This window comes from Ursus arctos, unplaced genomic scaffold (assembly GCF_023065955.2).
Source record: "Ursus arctos isolate Adak ecotype North America unplaced genomic scaffold, UrsArc2.0 scaffold_18, whole genome shotgun sequence".
Classification (NCBI taxonomy): Eukaryota; Metazoa; Chordata; class Mammalia; order Carnivora; family Ursidae; genus Ursus; species Ursus arctos.
Window position 1 is genome coordinate 11577441 of NW_026622852.1, and position 26183 is coordinate 11603623.

The 26183-nt window shown below is 34.3% G+C and overlaps 1 protein-coding gene and 1 non-coding gene across 12 annotated transcripts in view; one reads left to right on the top strand and one right to left on the bottom strand.

Annotated features, from left to right (window-relative positions):
• CNTLN (centlein) overlaps positions 1 to 26183 on the top strand; it is a 495968-nt gene that overhangs the window by 399997 nt on the left and 69788 nt on the right. For 9 of the 11 annotated variants that reach the window (XR_008959874.1, XM_057313468.1, XM_057313469.1 and 6 more), the window contains 4 exons: positions 4453 to 4988; positions 16699 to 16879; positions 24786 to 24879; positions 24961 to 25184. Coding sequence is in view for 10 of the 11 variants with exons in the window: in XM_057313468.1 (XP_057169451.1) it covers positions 4453 to 4988; positions 16699 to 16879; positions 24786 to 24879; positions 24961 to 25184 (1035 nt within the window). In the remaining variant the exon portion in view is untranslated. The remainder of the gene's footprint in view (positions 1 to 4452; positions 4989 to 16698; positions 16880 to 24785; positions 24880 to 24960; positions 25185 to 26183) is intronic. The other 2 variants (XM_057313465.1, XM_026506486.4) reach the window with 1 other exon arrangement.
• On the bottom strand, positions 9211 to 9278 carry LOC113260693 (small nucleolar RNA SNORD50). Its single transcript, XR_003318068.1, has one exon. It is a non-coding gene; the product is annotated as a small nucleolar RNA SNORD50 (small nucleolar RNA).

Here is a 26183-nt window from a genome sequence, read left to right on the forward strand (position 1 = left end):
TAAAGGATTATATTTTAAAACGAGGGCTCATGAACTTAAACCTTGTGTGAATCCTTAATTTAAATTCATAATTCAAAATCATTCACTTGCCAAAATGGGTTAAAAAAAATCAATGTTAGTGAAATAAATGTGGAAACACTTGTGCTTCTGTTGACATAGATTAAAAATATCTTCAAAGATGAAATGAAGAGAATGACAATGGAAATTATAAAAATTTATACTATATGTGCTTATTAGTTATAACTTAGCAGTTTAACTTTAAAATGGGACATGATGAGACTCTGTTATACTTCAAAAAGCATATAGATTTGCAATATTTGAACTATTAAAACTGAGCATAGTTTTAGCTTCAGTGAATTAAAATGGTAATATGTTTATAATTTAATTTTAAACTTAAAAATATACATAACTCATCTCATTTTAGATAGAAATTTATGCCCATATAATTTAGGATTGCTCTCCCTGTTTTAATAGAACCACTCATACGAACCCTGCAGTCACTTTACAACATGCCTATAATTAACAATAAAATGTTCTTTAAAAATCTTAACATTTATCTTTATAATTTTATACTTAATTCATATTTTTATATATAAAAACATTCTTATCAAGATCTATTAAGTTGGCTTGGTTGCATTTTAGCACTTGTTGTTGTTAAAAAGAAAATATTCTTTAAGGTTTATCCTTAAACCTGGTTGTCATTTGCTACACTGGATACTTAGATAAAGCTGGAAATACACAAATATATAAACAAAAATAATAATGTGGCTACTTATATTTCTTGCATCTGTGACTTGACTTAGAGGAAATCTAGTGACTTACAACAGAAGATGTGGTCCCTTCCAGTTCTAACACTCACCATACGTCAGGTAATAAAGGCTGTCATCTCATTACTGAATAACATATATCAGGTTAACACAATAACATACAGAACAAGAAATGCTCACATTCATTTATCTTAAGGGTAAAATGAGTAATTAAAACATGCATTATCAGCTGGAATGTCAGTTTGCACTAGCTTATCTTCTTTGTTTCAGAGCAACATTTTTGTTTGCTGGGGTTTCTGTAATTTTTCTCTTTATGGCTATATAATTGTATACTACTACCTACTAATTTCTTAGGGTAGAAACCCTAAAGAAATCCATTATTTCATTCCAACTGCCATAAATGGCTACTACAATAGTGGATCCAGAAATCCATTTTAAGTCCTGAAAAGCCAAGAGGAATTATTTGCATTGGACCATAACTAATTTGTCACTTTTTTTTTATATTAACCTAATGCAGTTGTATGAGTCACGATTTAACTTCTTTTAGTTGAGTTTCCTGATTTTAAAAGCATGTATTGTAAAACTCTTTCAAAATAGGTTTAAAAGATAGCAACAACATGAAAACAATATTTGTTTACATAGTAGAAATAAAACATACAAAATTATTTTTTTAATAATGTATTAACATTTCACACTGTCGTGGCATGAATTGAGTCCCCCCTCACCCAATTTTATTATGTCAAAGTCCTAATTCCCGTTATCTCAGAATGTGACTCTATTTGGAGATGAGGTCTTCAAAGAGTTAATTAGGTTAAAATGAGATTGTTGGGGTTTAAACTACCCACTCTGTGGTATTTTCTTATGGAAGCCCTAGCAAAGTATTACACTTTACAAAGTCAAGTGTTTTATTTCAGTTTTGAAAGGAGCCATCTTTTTTGGTAAATTATTTAAATGATCAGTACTGGAGGAAAAGTATGCACTTGAGTTGATTTACAGACAAACCAAATGCCTTTAACAAATCCCTAGACTTTCCTTCTCAAATATATGTTGAAATTTTCCTTTCTGTTTCTGGAGGCTTAACATCACTTTAACAGTAATTTTTAAGAGTATATTTTGAATAACATTTTAATATGTGCTATGGGCTTTCCTTTTTTCAAGTCTTTAGAAGTAGTGTCTCTGTTTTGTTATTTGTCCTCCATTTTAAACTTAAATGCAAATAATTTTGACTAGTTTTTATGATTGAACATGGATTCACATTAGACAGTTAACAGACTTAAACATTTTAAATGTAACAGGCTTTAAACAGACACTTTTCCAGTGGTACATAAAATTTTCATGAGTTGTACCCAAACTTAAATGGATTTTAGTCAAAAGAAAAAGGTAATGCTAATTTCCAGAACTGAAATATCATATTCAAGATGTTTGTTACATTTGTTCATAACATGTTGATTTAATGGCTAATTCAGCAATATTTAGTGCAAGTAATTATTTTTCAGCTCAAGTAATTTTATTAAGTAGCTGTTATGGATTAATAATAATAGAGACATTAATGATGATGGTGATGGTGATGATAAACTGTTTAGACCTGACTGTCTACCAGGAACTGTGGTGTATGATCGTATTTAATACTTATAATCTGCAAGACAAGTATTACTATTCCCATTTCACAAATGAGGAAACTTTAAAATAGGTTAAATATGTTACCAGGTTAAGGTAACCTGAGCTGGAAATTAGATAGAGACCAGAACAAAATTTAATTTCCCCAAGACTACACTGTTTCTTAATATTTTTATATCACCACTGTCAAAATCAATTAAAAAAAAAGAGGTGTAATCGCTTATTTGCACAAAATAGATTTTAAAGTATACAGTCTAGTCTAGTTACTCCATCATGGAATCTAACATGGTAAAATATTTTAAAATATATATGTGGAAAGTATACTGTTGTTTGCAATGATTATAACCACTAAGAAACTGAAGAGATTGTAAAAAGGTTATATTCCTTATTTTGTAGTATTTTTTATTAAATAGAGAATAAAATTTGGCATAGAATGATTTTGAAAAAGTAAGCGGTTTTCAGCCATAGTTCATGTGTTCTTGAACACTGTATTTTTTTGTCATTTTATCCAGCTCTTCAATAAAGTATTTGCGCTGTAAAGGAACAATAGAATTTCTCTTGCAAAAATACACAGAGGTCTGCAATAGTCTCGTACAAACTCTTTCATATATCTCTATTCCAGGTCAAGAGTAAGCCCTATAAATACATAGGTCTAACAGTAGGTGACTATATCATACTATAGAATTGCAAATTTAAATTAGATGAGATTCTTAATATTTGTGTTGGGAAGTATCCATGTCCTGAGACAGGATAACCAATCGGTGAAGTCTGCTGAATTAAATGAAGGAGGTTGACCTCACAAGAAGAATAGGGGGTGCAGAAGGATAGGTGAATCAGAAAAGACTGAATATTATGTTTAGAAAACAACTTACATCTTCACCACCATAACTAAGTCCAGTAAACTGGAAAGCAGTAAGAATATGCATAAGTTTCATCTTGTAGATTTCTGGAATATTTTAAGTTATTGGTTGTCAATACATCAAGTTTGTTTCTCCTTTGAAGAATTGTTTTAAAAGTAAAAATGAGTCCATATAGTGTTCCAGTCATTTAGGTTTCTTGCTTGACCCCAGTTCTTTGTTCATTTCCATATGTATCTGGGTAACTCTTCCCTATAGGGCTTGTAGAAGAGTGTGAGGGGCACAAAATCTTGAATTTGAATCCCATTTCAAAGCAGGAAATGTTTACCTCTCTGAATTATTTAAGTTTTCAGAGCCTCTATTTCCTCCTCTGGGAAGATAATTATTGGCTGTACTTACTTCACATGGTTTTGAGATGATCTGAAGAGATCATGTTTATGAAACCGTCTTGTAAATGGTAAACTACTTTACAAACAATATTGATTGTTTATTTTTCAAGATTTCAATTGAGATCAACTCCTCCTTGCCAGTGCCTTTCTTTCCAAATAATTTTTGAAATTTCTTCAGGTCATATGTTTTCATTTCTATGTCCTACAATGCGAACAATGTTTATTGAAATAAATGAATGCAATCTTGGAATAATTGTAATTTTAAGTTGTTAGACTTTTTTTCAGTAAATGTTTCTTTATTGTATAAACTAAGGACCTCATGACTACTAAAATTGCATTTTTCTAATTTAGAATAAAGCAGCCTTGGTAGATTATATTTTATATAGGTAATCATTTTTTTCATATGATTGTTAGATATTGAAGAAAATTGTTATTTTATTAATAAGTTTCTCTATGTATCTATTTTTAGACTTTTTGTATAAATTGCTTTTCTCTGAAAATATTTTTCACAATAATTGACTATGTAGCTAAAGCATTTATCTCAGAAAACTCTGCAAAGTTTATTAGCATACTTAGTTCTGTATCACTTTGTGTAGAATTTTAACTTCTTTTGCCATCTGTCCTTTATTCAACAGATGTATTATTGCATTTTATGATGTATTTATCTATACCGCCTTAGAATTATTTAGAAATTAAGTACTTCAGATTTATTTTGTCCTTGTGCTAAGTGTAATTTTACTTTCATAAATTAGAAATGATAAAAAATATACAGCAGGTTATGGTTTTGGATTTTTAAAGGATAAATTAAACTCTTCTATTTAGGTCATTGAATTGGAAGATCGGCTAAAATCTTTTGAGAAAGGGTCAAGAAAAATAAAAGAAGGGAATAAAAAATTAATGAAAGAAAATGACTTCCTGAAATCCCTCTTAAAACAGCAACAAGAAGATGCAGAGGGCAGGGAAAAAGAACTAGAACAGCTACAAAAGGGGAGTAAAGAAGTAGAAAAAGATAAAGCTGAACTTCAGGTAAAAATCAGTGAGCTGGAGAGAGAAGTCACTTCCCTAAGGAGACAAGTGGCAGAAGCTAACGGGTTGAGAAATGAAAATGAAGAACGGATGAATTCAGTGGAGAAATTGCAGCATTCAGCAGACAAAGCTAAATCTGAGGTGGCCACCACGGAAGTGAGATCTGGACAATACGATTGTAAGACAACCACTACCAAGGTTAAATTTAAAGCCGCGAAGAAAAAGTGCTCTGTGGGTCGTTACCACACTGTTCTCAATCACTCCATCAAGGTTATGAGCAATGTGTTTGAGAACCTCAGCAAGGACGGCTGGGAGGATGTGAGTGAAAGCAGGTAAGGCTCTCATTAACTTAGCTCTGTGGTGGGGACACTGTGCATATGTAAAGCACCAGCAAATGGAGATTGAATTTCAACTACTGTCGATTTGGTATTCAGAAAAAATACTGTCAGATCCTTTGAAATATCTTGGGAGGTCTTGTTCTGAGCTTATTGACTGAAATTTGCATGCAAAATTAGCCACAACTGCATGAGTATTTGAATAGGTGCCAGGAAACCCAAAAGAAGGCAATGCTTGATTTCTTCCAGTGATGCTATTTTCATGCAGTCATGAGGCTTGAAATTGACAGTTTGGCAGGTTGATTTAATTTGCTGGCCCTTTGCATATTCACCACTGACAGCTAAGGATTCCCAGGCAAGCCTACTAAGTCGGTTTAGTTATCTTGTGACATGCCAACCTGGGAGGAGAAACATTTTTCCCCCTTAATTTAGTTAGATAAATTTTGAATGACCCATTTCAGCTTGTTACCAGATGTCTACAAGCTGTTTAACATCCTTTAAATTAAGAACCATCTTCACTAATTATTTCATGTATGTATTTATGCAAAGTCATTGTACTAACTTTAATTGAATGGCGGTTAAAAATTAGTTCTTTAAAGTTAAAGCTCTATAAGTTCCTAGTCCTAAGTTATATAACACCTAGTGAACAGCAACAGGAGAATACTAAAAATCTATAATATTTCTTTTCCTTACCCCTGGCTGTACATTCGTATACATACTTGAAGCACATCAGTAAAACCACAAAGGCAAATGGATAGTAGAACACATCTTTTTATACCCAGGTAATAGAGAAATTGAGTGTTGCCAGAATTGCTAACAGACAAATCGAACAATTTTCCATAATTCTGTCTTGTTTTGTAATGGCACATCTTTTCTTTTCTTTTTCCAGTTTTTTTTTTTTTTAATCCCCAAAAGAGATCTGTTTTAGATTTGGGATGTCTCTGGATAGTGTAGGGGTGGAAGGCTTTTCCCTTCTTTCTTCCCTTTGAGGTTCCTTGGCTGGTTAATAATGAAATTGATATAAGACAGATTAATAGGAGGAAAACAAAAGTTTAATAACATGCATACCTCCTGTCTACATGGGAGAGATCTGGAAAAACTGAGTAACTCCCCCAGATGGCCAAAACTATCACTTAAATACCATCTTCAGCTTAAGACAAAAGAAGATGGGGTCAGAGAGTCAGTTATGGGAGGTTATCAGGAAAAGTGCAGTAAATAAGGGGGAAGATTGTTATACAGATTTAATTGTCTTCTTTATTTACAAGAATTTTTAGAGCCTTACAGTCATCCATTTCTTCCTGGTACAAGGAGGGTGACACACTTGCAAATGGAGATTTTCCTTATACATGTAAATGTCTCTTACAAAAAGGTAACTTCTACTTGATTTTCAGAACTTGTCCTATGTTTGCAGTTTCTTAAAAGTAATTCTTATGGCTGAGATACATTTTGGGATGGCAAATTCTGTTCCCCTGTAATCCCATCTTTGAAACTTCCCCAAGAAGTTTCACAGTCCAGAAGTTAAGCTGATAGTTTGCTCCAGATCTCAAGGAACCCGTCTCTGTCCTGAGGATAGGTCAGTTTAGTTAAACAGTTGTGTCTCATTTCAGGAGGTAGGTCTTGCAGGTGGGCTCCCAAAGTTAGACCTATTGTGTGTGAGAAAACAGGCATTTTAAAAGGCATTCCTATGGAAGCAAAATAAAAACAAAGGTTAATGATTAGAGCAGACTGTAAACCCAGTCTGAGTCCTGAGGGGAGCCAGCAGAAAGAAGACATTTCTAGAGGGAGCATCTGAAGCATCTTTTGCAGTTTGAATGTGTCTGATGTCACTGGTTGTTTAGGTAAACTTTCGGAGTGGCCCACACAGCAACAGGCATGAAGATGATCTAAACATGAGCTGTTGTGGTGGTTTCTCTGATGTTTATATCAAGTGGCCTAGCTTCACTTTGCAGGACTTCTGGAGAAAAGGCAGCTTTAGATCTCAGTGATTCCAAGTCAGAAGTATAAACATTAGTTTGGAGAGTCGTAGCCAGATATTTGAGGAAACCAGAAGAATTCAGGATTCAGTCCAGTTTATAGACAAACAACAAACCATCAAGGCAATTAATCAGAACTTGAATCTAATATCCACAAAGGTGTGTTATTGAAACATAATTATTCTCTTTCAGATCACCCTAATTTCCACTAAAGATAGCCCAATTAAGACTAATTTGTTTGCAAAATACGCCTAATGTTAATAAACTTGGCCTGATTATTTACATAAGTCCAACAAAGAATAGTGGTTGACCCTCTAGGCTCTTCTTAAATCTGCTTTACTGGAATTTTTCATAAGGACCTTTAGATTGAACTTTTCAGAGCCCCTCAAGGCCAAAATGCCAGTCCGAGGATTTGTCACCAGACTTGCCTGCAATAGCTATAGATTTGGTAAATTTCTCTCTTCTTGAGGTCCCCAAAATATCCTGAGGTTTCTTCACCTGTTAAGAAGTGACCTTCCTTACTGGGTAAGGCTGCTGGGAACCCTGTAAGCAGGGTACCAGGCTGTTTTCCCAAGAGGTTTTATTGGGTCCATAAAGTCATCTTGGTTCCTGAAAGCTGTCTGGTCATATCTGAATCTATGCATGCTTCTCTCAAATATGGCATTCCAGTCAAAACCTTGGTAATATACCCAATGTTTCCAATTCTGTCATGTTACAAAGAGAACAGATTCTTGTTGAATTTATGCAAAGAAAAATTTCCATGAAAATATAAGAATATTTACTAAGAGTTTCTAAATTCTGGAGGGATCACGTAGGTAGAAAAAGATAAATATTATTTCCATTTGTTTACAAAAGGTGCATTTTACCAAATTGTTCTAAGTCATTATTAGCTTAAGAGAAGTTTTCTTAAATCTAGAAAAACAAAACATTAAAGGCATTAATGATAAAACAAAGTCACAAAAATTATAATCATCTAATCAGTTCATTAAGTCCCATGGTACTAATCTTTGTTCTGCTTGAATCTGGTTTTTCTGTTAGTTTTGGAAACTCTTACCCAGTTCAGTTTTATGATCTTAAAGTTATCAGAAACCTGCATTTTAGAATATTTTCCATGAATCTTCTTGGAGATCAAGCATTTTCCAGACATTTTTTCAGAAGTTTCAGAGTGGGAGCACCTGGCTGGCTCAGTCGGTTATGCATTCAACATCTTGATTTCAGCTCAGGTCATGATCTCAGGGTCGTGACATCAGGCTCCTTGCTGGGCATGGAGCCTCCTTAAGATTCTCTCTCCTTCTTCCTCTACCCCTCCCCACTCCACAAGCTTGTGGTCTCTCTCTCTCTAAAAAAAATAAAGCAAAAAAACTATTAAAGTTTCAAAGTAAAACAAGAACTATGTAAATGACAAAGAGTTAAAAATAGCCATGGTTAAAGAGAGTTCATTACAATGCAATTGACAAGGAAATTTGGTTATTTCTGTGATATATATACTTCAAGATTATAACTAGAATTGTAAGTGATAACATTATACCAGGACAAATGAGATTTTAAGGAATTTCATGCAAATTCCAGAACACTTAAACTAATACATATATCCACAAAAATATAATCAAATTGGTTTAGGATCACATTTTTGACAACATTTCTCATGTAACTTATCGAACTAATCAGCCTTTTGAGATGTTCCAGGGATCCTGTGCAGGATCTCAGAATTTCTTCGGGGTCAAAAAGACTTCATTTAGAATTTGATTTTGGGAAGTTTGTCAAAAATATCAAAGGTTTTGGACACTTGACTAAATAGGATCATAGTTGGCTGTGAGATAATTATCTACTTAACCAATGTTACAAATACTTCACAGGCAAATACACGAGTTTACACAGTTCTCAGCAAAACTTACCCATTTTTATATCGAAAGGACTAAGTTTATTTAAGTAATCAAAAACCTGATTTTAAAAATATTGAAGCACAGGGAATTATTTTGATAAAAAACAAAATCTTTGCCTTCAAGGTATGTTAGTTTAAAATGTAAAGAAGAACCTTTCATAGTCTCTTATCAAGAATACATCAATAGTCAAGAAAATGTTGTCCTTTTACTAGAGACAAAATCAAAATGTAAAATTGTACCAGCTTACTTTTGGTACTAAAATTCACTCAGTGAAATTAATTCCACTCTTAGCCAGTCCTGACCATGCATTAAGTTCCTTTCTAAAGGTTCCTTTCCACAAACTTTCTACAAGTTTCAGATTTTGTCCTGTTTTTCCTCTTTCCCATTTTTCTCAACAGATATTCAGGTTCGGGATAAGGTCATCATAGATTTCTTTCCCATTTTTAATCAACCAGTTTTATTTTGGGACATATTTACTTTCTTTTCCTTCAACAAAATGCATTTCTATTCCACATACATTTTTTTATTGAAAACACACATCCTGCTTTTCTTCATTCAGAGATGGTTTTCTTATTATTTCTAGTAGTTTTAGTTACATTTACTAATTAGAATTCTTAACCATTAGAAACCTTAATTTCTAGTGAAAACTAAGTAAGCAGTTGTGAACTGTGTGTTATACCAGCATTCTTTAGATTGTGAAGTTTATAAATATATTTCATAATTTCTAGAAACATATATCCCCCCCTTTTAAAAATAGTGCAGTCTTTCAGTGTGGTACGAGACATGTTTACTAACAGATCCAGATAATTCTGTAATTCCTGTGTAATATGAAGCTGAAAGTAGATATACCTATGTTCAGTAATTATTTTATCTTATTTGGAAATGATCTAGATATTCAGTGAATTCCCCATCATTGAATTTAACTTAGCAAAACTTTGAAGTTTCAACTTACCAAAGGTATTTGGGAAACTATTTTGTAAGTACACATACTATAAAATATAATTTCCATTAAAAAGTTTACCTAAAACCTCTTACCCCACTAACATCTGTCTAAATCACTCACTTCAAACAATTATGTTTAGACTACCCATGAATACTTCATGAGACATTAGACACAGCCAGCCATCATCCCAAGTTGTTTTCTTTGCTGACAAATTTCGTAAGAGACGCAACATGAAGTTATTTGACTAGTAAGCCCAAGCAAAATAAACATTGTGTATCTGCATTATATTCAATGTTGGTAATTCTAATATATTAGAGTTTTAATTAAACCAATGAACTTAAACTTATTTTTATTTACCAAAGATTATCCAAGGTCATGTGAACTTGAAAAACATTTGGGTCCATTGTTGTTAATTTCTGAGAATTCAATTTATGTATATGTTTAATTTTCTTTATGTCAATTAAATAGAGCTCTTTCACAAATTAATTTTGGTAATACCATCTGGAGGCAGAAAAATATTACATATCTACAACAGACATATACAGACATACAGAGACCTCAAAATTGTAGCTGTGAGACAAGTATGATAATGTAGAATTTACTAGTAAAAGAACAGTAGGAGTGAGTTGAGTTTATCTGTTCAGATGGCTAAAGCTTTTGTTTTGTTTGTTTTTACTAATATTTGTAGAAAAGACACATGATTTTTCATTTGCCTAAATTTCAAATGAGCTTTCCCCCTTTTGTTCTCCTTCTGATAAGTTTTACGTCCTTAAAGTCTATAGAACATTTACGTCTCAAAGGCACAGGGAAGGAATGCAAGTTTCTCTAAGAAGAACTTTGGTTTCCAGAGGCCAGTATTTACAAGCCTTTTGAAATAAATAGGGAAGGTTTTGGGAATAGTAAAAAGGATTGGTGGACCTTGAATTGTTTCTGGAGCCACGTCTATGGTCCTGTAAAGACTAGATGTATAAAACAAGGACAGCTGTATTCAGTTCCTTGAAGAATGGGGTTGTTGCTAAATGATATCAAAGAACTGTCACAACCATCCAACTATGTGGAATGTTTTTCTTTTCCTTTCATTTGGCTTAGGAGAACCCCTAAAAAGAAAATTTTCCTATCACGCACTGTATATCAGCTGTGTTCACAAATGTAGTCAGACTGGTAGCTTTCCATCTAATTTTCTGCCTTTTTAATCTACCCACTAATCTCAGAATGTAATCCACTTACAAAAACTTTTGAGGATCCTTCCTTAGTTTTAGAAATTCTGTAACTATGGCCCTTAGTGCATCCTTTGACCAAGGAGCAAAAGATAGCTGAGGAGCATTGCCCCCAAAATCAAGTGGTTATTTTAAAAGGTAATAATCTCTTCAGATTGGAAAGGCAGTTCAGAGAGAGATTTAGTAAAATGTGAGCATTCAGGTAAAGAATGATGGAAGGGAGTGGTAGAGTCATGCCAGCCTTAATGACTTTTGTTTTAGGTACCTCTTGGATCTTTAGTTTTTCATTTGCCCAATTTTCCAAATATCCACCCCCCCCCTTTTTTTTTTTTGAGGAGAAACTTCTCCCCAGAGTTTGCCTTTTAAAGAATGGCTCTTAGGTCTTACAGAAGATGGGGGCAAAAAACTTATATCACAAGGACCTAGAGAAAATAAGTTTTCTCTTGTGGGCCAAGTATTAGAGGTCCAGGGGAATTTAAATTTTTCCTTTTTTCTTAAGTGCAGACAATTCTATTTCCAGTGTCCCAATATCTACAAGCAGTTTGAGATGAATAGGTGAGATCTGAGGATTGGTAAAGATAGGTGAGCTTTAAATTGCTTTTAGAACCACATTTCAGGTTTTGTAGAGGTTTGCAGAGAGGTGGGGAGGTTTAAACAAGGGTTCCATATATCCAAAAGATCTTCTGAAGGGTCAGGGACAGGGAGTTGGAGATAAGTAGGTGTGGAAGAGGGTAGAATTTACATTAGATATGGATCCTAGTTTTCCTTCTGAATGTAATTTCTGTTTTTTCATATTGTCAAGGGAGTCCTTAGGGCTAGCTGTTATACTTCTTTGCATCCACTTTTTTATTTGGTCTTTCCAGAGGTACCAATAAGATAATTGTTTAGGATAAGAGCTTTCTAAAAAGGAAAAAAAAGTCAAATACAGAAGTTTTTCCAATTCAAAGGATCCCCCATCTGGCCATTGATATGTAGGATCTATTAAATCTTGATAGTGACTTAAAGACAGAATAGTCTCACTGGACGTAGAGCCAAGCTCTGAAGACATAGAACACGATGACAGACACAAAAGAAAGCAATTATCATCTCTGGAAGGAAAGGGATCAATAGAAAACAAGAGTACTCATAACAAATTTTTACCAAAGTTGCTATACCCAAGGACCTAGCTCCACAAATATTTTCTCCTGCTAATCTAAATTTAGATAAGGAGAAGGACTCTCACTATTCTCACTTCCATGAGACCCTACAGGTAGAGATCCAGGAGACTGATGTGGTAAGAATTACTACCTTGTGCCAGTTTGTATCCCAGGATCTGGGGTCTGTCAGCAGGAGCATCTCTGGAGTGAGCAGCGATGGTCCCTTCACAGTCACCAAAACTTCAGGGGCAGAAATGTTTTCCCTTCTTCTTTTCTAGGTTCTTTGGCTGGTCTAATAATGAAATTGATAAAATACAGATTAACAGGGAGAAAAGTTTAATAATGTGTACACCTCCTGTGTATATATAGGAGAGATCCAGGAAAACTTGAGTAACTCCCCAAAATGGCTAATGCTACCATCTTAAAACCATCTTCAGCTAAAGACTAAAGAAGATGTTGGGGGTGAGGAGTCAGTTATAGAAGATTATCAGGAAAAGCACAGTAAACAAGGGTCAGGTTGTTGTGCAGATTGAAGTCCTTGTCTTCTCCACTGGTAAGAGTTTCTAGGAATCAAGGTCATCCATCTCTGCCTGGTATAGTGAGGAAGGCATCCTTACAAATGGGAGAGTTCTTAATTACAGACATAGAACTGAAATTTATCTTAAAATGTCATTCTCAAACTTATTTGCCTTTGTTAGAATTACCACGATTTTATGAAAATTCCAAAGCTCAGACTGTGGGATCTCCCAGTTGGATGGGGGCCACCGAATGTGTGTCGACCCGATGGTGGTGGAGGTGGAGGAAGAATTCACCTGAGGCAGAACAGAGGGGAGAGAAATTAATTGGATACGAGAGGGAGCTGTGGGCAGGACCACAGAGGAGAGACTGTCTGGCATGAGGCAGTCGTTGGGGGGCTGTGGTTAAAGGGGGAAGATGAGGAAATATGGGAACATACAGAATTTAACTTTTTTGGTGCTGTGTCTGGGTGTAAGTCATCCATTGGTCAGCTAGAGCTTATGGGTATTTTGAGGTGGGTCACCTGATGGGCCTGTTTGTATTCAGCCAGGGGCTCGCTGTGGGCCCTTCTACCTTACTCAGATTTCCGTTGTTCAAGTTGGGTGCCTAAAAGCAGCCTTTACACAGAACACACCCCAGAACAATTAAATCATAACTTCTGTGGTGGGATACAAGTTTCACTATTTTTTGAAAGCTCTCCAACTGATTCTAATATGTAGACTAGTTTGGGAACCACGGTTTTAGATGTTCATTGGGTCAAGCCCCTTGTCTTCAGGCAGGTAATAAAAACTTAAAAACAGGGCACCTGGGTGACTCTGTCAGTTAAGTGTCTGCCTTCGGCTCAGGTCATGATCCCAGGGTCTGGGATGGAGCCCCACATCACCAGGCTCCCTACTCAGCAGGGAGTCTGCTTCTCCCTCTCCCTTTGCCCCTCCCCCCTGCTTGTGACCTCTCTCTCTCTCAAATAAATAATTAAAACCTTAAAAGAAACCCTTAAAAACAAGTTGATGAAAGTGACAAAGAAGGACCAAATCTCCATTCCCATTTCTTTTTTTTACTTTTTCTAAGGTTTTCTCCCTTGTTCTCAAAAGCCATTAGAGGTAAAATCCTCCTTAGCTTAAAACCCACTAAGCATTTATCTATGTCTTCAAGGAAATTCTAGTTTCAGCTACTAATTATATCTCAGCCAGTGATCCTACCACACTCTTCATAGTAGAAGTGGTGAGGCTTACTCATGTGTGAGTATGTATATATGAATAAATACATGAAAGCTAAGTAACACAGTCAGTTCTAATTTCATCATATTAGTGCATGTGCAGATGGTCACATATTTTGGGAGATGTATCACAGTATCTCTTAAAACAGAAGATTGTCATTTAAGTTGCTTAGCGGTGAAACTTGATTTTATACTGTGAAGATGCAGTTACATTTCCTGCCTGACAGAACAGTCTCACAAATCACTCAGCTGCACAAAATTCTCAAACAATTAGAAATCCCACAGTGGAGCTTCAGGACGTTTGAACATTCTATTTCTTTTAGCTTTTCATAGTCTGAAATATAAGAAATTTACTTGAATACTAAGAAAAATAGAATTTTGTCCTTTATATATATGTATAAAAATACTATATTATATAATTATAAGCTTACTAATATTTATATATTTATGAATGTTTATTTCTCATAGTTGAACAGCATTATAAAAACATTTTGTCAAATGATGGAAATAACACAATTTAGTAACAAGTTTGACATCCTTTATTCAAGGGAAAGCAGTCTATGAATTGGGGGAGTACAGTGCCTAACAAGCTGTGGCACACTCTTCCTAAGGATTTTGGGCAACAGGGATTTTTTATAGAAGAAGCAGTGCAGGGGCACCTGGATGACTTAGTTGGTTAAGTATCTGCTTTCAACTCAGGTCATGATCCTGGAGTCCTGGCATTGAGCCCCGCTTCGGGCTCCCTGATCAGTGGGGAGCCTGCTTCTCCCTCTGCCTCTCCCCCTGAACCTTTTCTCTCTCAAATAAATAAATAAAATAGTAAAAAAAAAAAAAAAAAAAAAAAAAAAAAAATCAGTGCAGAAAACAGGGCATAGTTAGCTAGGAGGTCAGAGATTTTTTTGTAAGGCCAGTATGTCCTGTTCTCTAGGGTAAGGTAAGTTAGCTAAAGCTGTGTTGGAGGATGTGATTGGTGTATATTAGACTTCCTTAATGGTGAGGTATTTACCATAAGTGCAGCGGACTTAATTCAGATTTCTGATATGGGCCAGGCCACTGGCACAGCCTGCTTTCTGTGGGTCCTAATATACAAATAACTTCTACCAATGCCCTTTCAGTGATGGGTGATCATCAGGAAGAGTTGTTAATACCTTGAAAAGGAAAAGCAGAATTTCAGCAAAGCATGTTTATCAAATTTGTGGATAATATGACATTGAAAGGGATAGAAAATACTTTACAAAATAGAATAAAAATCCCCAAAGATAGCAATAGATTGGGAAGATAGAGTTACGTAGAAGACTACAGGGTCCATTACTTAGCTGGAAAATGCCAATTGCTCAACGATACAATGGGAAAAATACAGGACTTTGCAAGAGTATACATAAAAATATTGTAGGAGGTTTTAATTAAATCTCGTATGAGTCTACAGTACAATATACATGTCAGAAAAGCTTGCATAATTTTAGTCTGCATCTACCAGGAGTTCTGCTAAGTAATTCACATAGTATACTTGGAATATGAAATTGAATTCTGGACATAATGCTCCATGAAGATAAGGTGGAGCATATTCAAGAGTGACCAGGGTGGAGAAGCATCTCAAAAACACACATAATAGGAATATTTGAATAAGCTGGGGATGTTTTTCTTGAGATGTTTCAAGCATCAAATGACCATATCCAGATAGTTAAGAGATCATCCATATGGAAAAGGGATTGGACTTATTTGTATGTTCTACTCAACCTCAACACTTTTATTTTCCTTCTCACTAACACCAACTGTTAACATAATATAGGTTTACTTATTTTTCTTGTTATCTGAACTCACCCCGTTAATATGAAAGCTACATAAGGGCAGGGACTTTTATCTCCTTTATTCACTTACTACTTTGTCCTTTGTGCCTGGGAAAGTGGCACATAATTGATGCTTACCAGGCATTTTATTAAATAATGAATGGACATAAGAGATGGAACTGGCATCAGTGGGTGAAAGCCTCAGAGATTCAGAGATTGTCCAAGACTAAGGGAAAACTTTTCTGTTAGAAATGTTAAAACTTTCTGTCCCGGCTCAGAAAGTCGTAAGTGCTCCAACCCTGGCATTGTTAAAACATCCTCCTGAGTTAACACTTAGTAGAAATACTACAGAAATGGTACTACCAGGCATTTGATACTAGATATTCTAATTTCTTGATGAGATTTTTACAATTTTGGAGAACTTTTTTTTTTAACATTTAGTTTCTTTTCATCTGGTGACAAGTAACTATGACGTTTAAGTATTTTTCAACAGGCATACTCTTTCTTTGATAGGTACACTTTTCAAATACGGTGTACATAAGGGAATTATAATAAAGAGGATGTTTGGTTGTGAAAAAAATTAGGACCCACTGATACAATATAACATTTATCATATGAAGAAATATGGTCCAGAGACAGTAGGTAACTAAAAGAGCCATATAGCCAGAACTCAAGTCCCAGGCCAGTGCTTGTTTGCTGAGTCTGCTAATTCTCCTGCAATAATGGGTCTCCATTTAAGTGATATTCACATTTCAGTCACCAATGTAAATGCCCCATCAGGTTAAAGAAGTCCTACTTGTACTTATTTATTCATCTTAATAAGTTAGAGGCCATGTACAGAATCCACAGAAATAACAGACTGTATAACATATTTAGACTAATTTTCTTAACACAGAGAACCAGTAAATGCTCAAATTAAACTTAGAGCTTTATATTCAATATGTGCTATAATAGTATTTGGTCTTGAACTTAAAAGAGGTACATTTAACAACGCTTCTTCCTGGATTTTCTGTTCCCCCCCTTTTTTTCCCAAAAGCAGTGATTCTGAAGCACAGACCTCTCAAAATTTAGGAACAATTATTGTAGAAACATCCCAGAAAATAAGTCCCATAGAAGATGGAGGAGACCAGAAAGAAAGTGACCAAACAGAAGACAGCAAAATGCAAGGAAAAGAAATGGTGCAAATATATTCAAATACAGATGGCAAGACCCCAAAGGTATGACAGAGTGTTGCTTAATTATAAGCTATGTTTTTAATTTTATCTTATGCTTCATAACTTAAATTTTGTGGCCAGTGATTTCATTTGAATCCCTAGAAAGTATACAGTGGAAATACTCAACTTTTTAATAATTTTTAAGTACCAATTTGTTACAAACTTTTGTATAGTTGAAAATGGAAACAGATATTATTTTCTTAAATATAAATCTTAAGGTATTTATATCTTAGCCAAAAAAAAATAGGTGACAATAAGTTTATTCATTTTTAGGTATATGAAATATACCATGTGATGAAACTTCTGTTTTCATATTAGCCTTTGTGATGGTAAAGTTATTGACTAAATCTTTAATCTTTAAATTTCTGATTAAATCTTTAAATTTACAAATTTCCCTAATTTTTCAAAGTATTTTAAATCTTAAAAAACTGATGTTCCGAAAAACTCATTCAATAAATCTTGTCACCAAAAGGTTTACCTGCTCAGCATTAATCAGTGAAAAATTGTGGAAATATCATTTAATTTTGTTGCAAAAAATCAGATTATCTTTGAGTTAACCTATTGGGTTTCTTTAAAGCCAAATCCAAAAGTATTTATTTTTTGAAATCTGCTCAGAACTTTGGAGGAAAATTTTAAGGGTAACAAAATTCTATTTTAGTTACTTCCAGAATAAAGTTCAGCTGAAGAGTTAGTTATATGCCAAGTGCCTACTGATTGATCGATAGATTTTATAGAAATCTCCTATTTTGCCACATATTATTTGGTTGGTAATTTTGCTTACTTACAGTCACGTGTGTGCAACAATGAGTTTGTAAATACAAGTAAGTCATAATTCCCTTCATATAATAAGAGAATACGGTATAAACTACTTTGAATAGATCTATGTACATTGTTGGCAGTCAGAAACTAAATGTTGACTAAATTTTAGTAGTTGTGTTTGGAAAATATTAAAACTCATTAACCCAAAAGATTATCATTAATTTAAATTAATCACTGTTCCTTTTCCTTATAATGTTATCTCTGTTAACATTATGGTTAATTTTGCCTGTTTTTGAGTTTTATGGAACTATACAGTATGTCCTCTTTTGTGTCTGGCTTCTTTTGTTCAATAATATGTGGAGTTCATTCATTTTCGTTACTGTCTTTAGTGTTTTATTGCCTGAATATGCCATAATTTATCCATTCTACTGCTGAATTTTGGGTTGCTTCATTCTGGATTTTTTACAAATGCAATGAATATTTTTGTACATGTCTTCTATTGCACAAGCATGGGCATTTCTGTAATTAAATACTAAGAGTGGAATTACTGCACCATAGATGATAAGATTTTAGTTGATAATGCTGTTTTCCAAAGTGTTGTACCAATTTGTTGCACCTACCAGTAGACTATGAAAATTTTTACTGTTCCTTATCAGCACTTGGTATATTAGTCTTTCCCATTTCAGTCAGTTTTGTATATATGTTGAGGTATATTGTTGTGGGTTTAATTTATGTTTCTGTTCTTACTAATAAGGTGTTGAGTACTTTCGCATAGTTGCTGGCCATTTGGATTTCTTTAGAAAATTGCCTCTTCAAGTCTGCCCATTTTACAAATGACTTGTCTGAATTTTTCTTATTCATTAGTAGGAATTCCTATATATATTCTGTAAATGAGTCTTTCGTTATATATATTATAGCTATCTTGCCCTACTCCCTGCTTTTTTGCTCTTCCTAATGGAATATTTTGAGAAACAGAATATCTTAATTCTAATGTGGTCACATCAATTTTTCTTTCCTGTATGAATAGCACTTTTTGTGTTCTATATAAAAATTTTTACCTGTTCCAACTTAGAAATTTTCTTATACTATCTTCCTTGTTATCTTTTCCTGTATTATCTGATTTACCATTTTGATTTTCATGTCTATGTCTGGCATTGATATGCATGTAATGTAAGATAGGGATGAAGTTCCACAGTTACCCCACTATGTTTAGCAGTGCCACCTTTGTTCTAAATCAAATTTACATATACATGTGGGTATGTTGCTAGGCTTTTCTTCTCTTTTATCAGTATATTTATTTATATCATGCTGTCTCATTACTATTATTTTATAATCATCTGGATTGATAATAGAGCAAGTTCTCCATCTTGTTCTTCGAGCCTCTTCAGTATTTTTGATGCTTTGCTCTTCAAAATGAATTTAGAATCAGCTTCTCAAGTTCAGTAAAAAATCATTTGGGATTTTGATAGGGACTGTTAAGAATATAAAGTAAAAATAAAACAATAAGAAGACTCTGAAGAGTAGAGATAAGAGAGACCACCTAGGAATCACAAGACTCAAGAAGCAATATGATTGGTGAGTTTTCTGGGTTTTCATTTTGCCTCATATATCCTGGCCTGGATGTTGAAGAAACCTGTCACCTGGAAACACCAATTGGTCAAATGATGAAATGCCTCAATAAAACCCTGCTCTGTCTAGTTAAATGACCAAGAAAGGGGCAGCCCAGCGAGATAGAAAATTTTTATACAATAATCACCCTACTCTACCCAAATACCACAAAAAAAAAATTGCAAACCTACCTCTACCCACATTGGTAAAAACCTAGTGGGGAACCTTAGACTTTTACTCTCACCTGGCTCTAAGGAGTCACCCCGTACCTCTCCTCCTCCCATCAGGGTAGTGTTAGAAAAACAAAGTGAGGAGCCAGTGGTAATGATTCCCTTCCATCCATGTCATCAGAAGTCACAGAGGGAGTGAGACATCCATTTTCATCCATCAGTAAAGAAATGACCCTCCCTTCCTAACAGGGTGATTTCAAAGGCCATGTGCAGAGATGGGGATTTTCATCACCTCCCATATCTGTAAAGCATCTCACTCCCCCCCTACCTCACTGTGTCAGTAGAACTAAGTGAGGAATGGAAACAAGGCCATGCTCCATCTCCCAGGCAGGATGGCATCAGCAGAGGCCTTCGAGGAGCCTGAACTTTCACCTCTACCAAACAGTAATGAGGTGTCCCTCCCCAACCATGGTGTCAGCAGAAACTGGACTTGCATCCCCAATCGGAAAGAGACGGTGCTCTCTTGCTCCACCAATGTGCTATCAGAGGAAGCCTGCCAAAATAGAAGATATAAATAAGATCCAGAGTCTTGAATTATAATGCCCAAAATGTCCAGGATACAATGGAAAATTACTCATTATACCGAGAAATCAGGAAAACCTCAATTTGAATGAAAAGATGATCAACAGAAGCCAATAACAAGATGACACAGATGTTGGAACTACATGACAAGCATTTTATTTTATTTTTTAAAGATTTATTTACTTATTTGAGAGAGAAAGCACTAGCTGGAAGGGCAGAGGGAGAAGGAGAGAGAATCTCAAGCAGACTCTACACTGAGCCTGGAACCTGATGCAGGGCTTGATCTCATGACCTGAGCTGAAACCAAGAGCTGAATGCTTAACAGACTGTGCCACCCAGGCACCCCATGACAGGCATTTTAAGGAAACCATCATAAAATTGCTTCAACAAGCTGTTACGAACAGATTTCAAATAAATGAAAAGCTAGAACATCTCAAGAATGAAATGGAAAGTCTCAGCAAAGAAATAGAAGATATAAAAAAGAACCAAATGGAAATTTTAATTTAAAAAAATAAGTATTTGTGGGGATTGTGGCATCAATTCCCTCTACTCAGTTTGATTTCGAGACTGATGACACCAAACACCTACGAAGAGGGGAAGAAAGGGGGCGCCTGGGTGGCTCAGTCGTTAAGTGTCTGCCTTCGGCTCTGGTTGTGATCCCGGGGTCCTGGGATTGAGCCCCGCATCGGGCTCACTGCTCTGCTGGGAGCCTGCCTCTTCCTCTCCCACTCCCCCTGCTTGTGCTCCCTCTGTCGCTGGCTGTCTCTCTGTCAACATCTTTAAAAAAATAAAAAATAAAAATAAAAGAGGGGAAGAAAGGTTTATTTTCTCATAATGGAATACAGAATCTAGAATGTATCCACAAGTATGAAGAAGTAATTTTTGACAGAGATACGAAAGCAATTCATAGAGGAAGAATGGTCTTTTCCACAAACAGTGCTGGAGCAATTGAATAGCCCTAGACAAAAAAAAAAAAAAGAACTTATACCTAAACCTCCCACCCTATGCAAAAATTAACTTGAAATAGATCACTGATATAAATGTAAAACATTAAATCATAAAATTTATAGAAGGAAAAGTAAGGGGAAATTTTCCGGACTTAGGGCTTGATGAATCCTTTTTAGGTATGTCACCAAGAGCATGGATCCCTAAAAGAAAATATCAATAAATTAGACTTAATTAAAATTAAGAAATTTCAGTCTGTGAAAGGCCCTCTTTTGAGGATAAAAAGATATGCTATATGAGAGACTATGGACTCTGAGAAACAAACTGAGGGCTTCGGAGGGGATGGGGGTGGGGGAATGGGATAGGCTGGTGATGGGTAGTGATACGGGGAAGTGTTGCATGGTGCACTGGGTGTTATACGCAACTAATGAATCATCGAACTTTACATCAAAAACCAGGGATGTACTGTATGGTGACTAACATAATATAATAAAAAAAATATTTAAAAAAAAAGATACGCTATAGACGGGAGGAAGTATTACAAACCATTTATGTGACAAAGGACTCATATTTTGAATATATAAAGATTTTGTCAAAGCTCAACAATAGAAATTCAAATAATCTAGTTAGAAAATGGAGTAAAAAACATGAACAGACATTTCACTGAGAAGGATAAATGGAAGGCAAATAAACACACACAAAGATGTCTAACATCACTAACCATTAGGGAAATGAAGGTTAAGATTCTGATGAGATACACATCTTTTGGAATAGGTAAAACTAAAAATAGTGGCAATACCAAATGCTAACAAGAATGCAGGGAGACTGGATCTCACATATAATGCTAGTGTGAATATAATGTGGTACAGCACTCTGGGAAACAGTTGGCAGTTTCTTTAAAAAAAAAAAAAAAAAAAGGAAGGGGTGGCTGGGTGGCTCAGTCAGTGATCTACTTTCTGTTCAGGTCATGATCCCAGGGTCCTGGCATCGAGGCCCAGGTTGGGCTTTGTGCTCAGCATGGAGTCTTCTTCTCTCTGCCTCTGCCCCTCCCCACTGCTTGTTTTCTCTCTGTCTCTGACAAATAAATAAATAAACTCTTAAAAAAAAAAAAAAGGGACATGTGGGTGACTCAGTTAAGCATCTGCCATTGCTCAGGTCATGATCCTGGGGTCCTGGGATCATGTCCTGCATCAGGCTCCTTGCTCCACAGGGAGCCTGCTTCTCCCTTTGCCTGGCATTCAACCTGCTTGTGCTGTGTGTCTCTCTCTCTGACAAATAAATAAATAAAATCTTTAAAAAAAAAAAAGGAACTAATCATACATTTATCATACAATCCAACTATTTGCCTCTTGGACACTTATCCTAGAGAAATGGAAATTTATGTTTACCAAAAAAACCTGTATATGAATGGTCATAACAACTTTATGTCTAATATCTGACAACTGGCAACAACCAAAATTTCCTTCAATAGCTGAATGGTTAAACTGTGATACATCCATTCCATGTAATACTACTCAGCAAAAAAAAAAAAAAGAGAGAGAGAGAGAGAGAGACAAACTGTTGACACACTATATCCTAGATTTGTAACCTCAAATTTCTCATCTTGAGTTGGCGGCCTAGGCCATCTTTCCATGCCTTTTATGTTCTGTGTTGCTGTGGACATGGAATATCAAGTTCAGAGGAGATTATCAATTGTCCTGTATTTTGCTGGCCACTTTGTCAGTCACGTCTGTCTCTGGCTTCCTGCTTCTACCTCATTTGTGGCATCAGAATTCCTTTAACATTTTGCCATGTTAAAAAAATACTTTAAGTGTGCTGATATCAGTGTTTAAGATTTTCCTGAATTTCTATGAGGGCATCTTAGTGGCTCAGTCAGTTGAGTGTCAGACTGTTGGTTTTAACTCAAGTTATAATCTCACAATGGTGAGATCAAGCCCTGCGTCAGGCTCCATGCTCAGCTTGGAGTCTGCTTAAGACTCTCTCTCTTCCTCTGCCCCTCTCCCCCCTTGCGTGCATGCTCTCTCTCTCTCTCTAAATACATAAAATCTTAAAAAAAAAAAAAAAAAAAGAATTTTTCTGAATATCTAGTCAGAAATAATCCTGGAAATGGAAGCCCATTCTTTCTTATTTTGGGTCCAGTTAATTTGACACCAAGTTTGGTGACTAATAATGGTAATTTGGTAGTTTTGTTTGGGACATTTTTTTTTAATGCTTAGTACATGACTGGCACTTGAATCTTCATAAAGCAATGAAACATTTTTTAAAAATATATCTTATATACTGGTTCTAAAGAATTTCAAATGAGGTATTTCAGAAATATTTTGAGAATGAAGTAAGTTTAAAGGAAAAGTATTTGGCTTAAAGGAAATCCCTATCTTAAATAAAATATGTGGCTCATTGCCAAAGTAACACTGGATCAAATTTATTTTTCCTTCGGTTTTTATTATAATTATTTATTCCAAAATTGGGATCTTTGAAAAAAAAATTCCTTTTTAAAAAGAATTCATTTTCTAGATTGATAGCATTCCTGTTTTTTAGCCAATAAATTCTTAAATAAGACCTCATATTTTAGTATTATGATTTATAATATTTTGAAAACATGTTCCTATTTAAATTTTTACTTTGGGCAAACTCTTTTATTTTTTAATCTGCTGGCATCTCTAATTACAAGTCTGAAATTCCTGGGGCAAAGGAAAGAAAAAAAATTTTTTTAATCTGTTTTATAATATCAAAGTACTATCTTATGTTTCTGATATAGTAAAAATAAAAAGAAGATTCAATATAATATGAATAGTATAATGCCATTTTTGTTCATCCTCCAGAATAATCTAGATGAAAATATCCTAAAATTTTGACCATGATTATTTCTAGACAGTAGGCTTTCTGGTCACTTATTTTTTCTTTTTTCTTTCCTGTATGTATGGATTTTTTTTTCCGGAGAACACATATCATTTGAATAATGATATATAGAGCCATATTTTTTTTTTCTGGGAAACTAGGTTCCTTTCTCAAATACTATTATCTGTTGCATGTAGACTGATTAAACCCTTCTGACAAAGCTAAAATAATGTTGATGGTATAAAGTAACTTTCCTTGAAGCTGTATGTTTTCTTCACAACATTCTAATACACTGAAGCTAAATAAAATGAAGCCATGACTTTTGTTCCAAAATATTTCACCAACTTTAAAAGGGGGGGAGGGGTTTGAAGAAATGAGTAAAGGGAATCAAAGATAAAAGAAAAAAACAGATTTATTTGTCACAGTCAGCATTCCATTCTGGGATATGATAGATAGTCCATTTACACAAGGATATATTGAATATCAGGACTTATTGAAACCATATAATGTTTTATATATTTTCAGTATATTTCAGTATATATATAAACATATATATATGTATATATATATATACACATATATATATACACACATGTACACACACACACACACACATACTGAATTGGTAATTTGTGATTTAAATTAAATCACAAATTGGAAATTTGTAATTTCAGTATATATACTGAATTGGTAATATTTTTATTGCTTTTATTATATTTCCTCCCAGATTTTTAAACTGTCCATAGGTTAAATTTGTACCACTTCTGGGTTGATTTTGTATTTGTATGTTGTGCCTACTAGGTCAACTTCTTTTTTTTCTAGTTCAATTTTAATGCACATATTATGTTCATTTATGAGTTCTTGGTATCAGTTATAGAATTTTATTTAAAAATTTTTAGTCTGCATAGATAAATATATTTTTAGGTAAAGAATATTATTTATTATGTTCATTCACTTGAAGTCTTTATTGAGTAATAATCTAATTTTTATAAAACATTCAAATTTAGAATTATTTCCATTACAAGAATGCCAAAAAACCAACTTTTCATAAGAAGAATGGTAACATACAAAAGAGTTCACATACAACGGTTCCTACCAGAGGTAAGAATGTACTTGAAATTAACAATGTCTTTTTAATTTACTGTGTTTTTAAAAAAAATATTATGAACATCATCTTTATAGTTAACAGAGAAAAGTGGAAAAATATAACTGCGCAGAAATCAAGTAGCAATATCATTTTATTACGAGAACGTATTGTATCTTTACAACAACAAAACAGTGTACTTCAGAATGCCAAAAAAATAGCAGAATCGTCTGTCAAAGAATATAAAGAAATCAATGAAAAACTCCTTCAGCAACAGCAAGTATCTGATCAACGATATCAGACAAGCAGACAGACAATAAAGGTAAAGCCCTTTAAAAATTAATTATAATAGACTGTATTATAAGGGTGGATATTTTGTTTTACATGTTTTGTTTGGTTCATATTTGTGTTCTTTATTGTGTTATAACTTGGATTTTGAGAACAGGCTTCATAAATGCATTTAGGTTGCCCATTTGCCCATGTCTAAAACTTTGAATTTCTCATTATAAGTCAAATTATTAAATAGTAATTACCTCTGTTCCTCTTTGCAAATACTAGTATAACGTGCGAAGATTTTAACATAAATATCTATTTTAATGTGTTCCTGTAACTTATCTATGCTTTTGTTAAACTCAGGTGAATTGAGTTTTCTGCAACAGTTTTTAGACACATTATAACATTGCTGGTTATCATAATTTAATCTTAAGGCAAATGAAAAGATTGTTCCTTAAGTCTTCATTCTTAAATGTATTTGCTTGTGTAAAAAATGATTTTTTGAAATTTGTCTTACACAGAAGAATTCATCATTTTAGAAAATAATTTTTAAATCACTATCATACATAATTTTAAATTGTGCTTAAATTCTCTACTTCTATTATCTAGTGCTTTGATTCAAGCAATACCCAGTAAATGTTTTAATTATAAAGGATTACTGTTATGCTAATTATACTAAGAACTGTGTTCTGGCTTCATTCCCGAAGTAGCCTTATAACCAAATCTGATCCATGTTCCAAACGTACTCTGAAACTTACTTTCTATGATCCGGATTTTAAAAATTTATTAAGACTTGTTTTCTGGCCTAATAGATAGTAGGTACTACAGAATATTCCATGTGCACTTGAGAAGAATGTGTACTCTGCTGTTGTTGGAGTGAATGTTCTATATAATCTGTTGAGTCTAGTTGGTTAATAATGATGTTCAACTCTTCCATATTTTTGCTGATTTTCCATCTAGCTCTATCAGTTATTGAGAGTGAAATATTTAAATCACCCACTATTAATTTTTTTGTAATAGCTTTAATGAGATATAATTCACATACCAT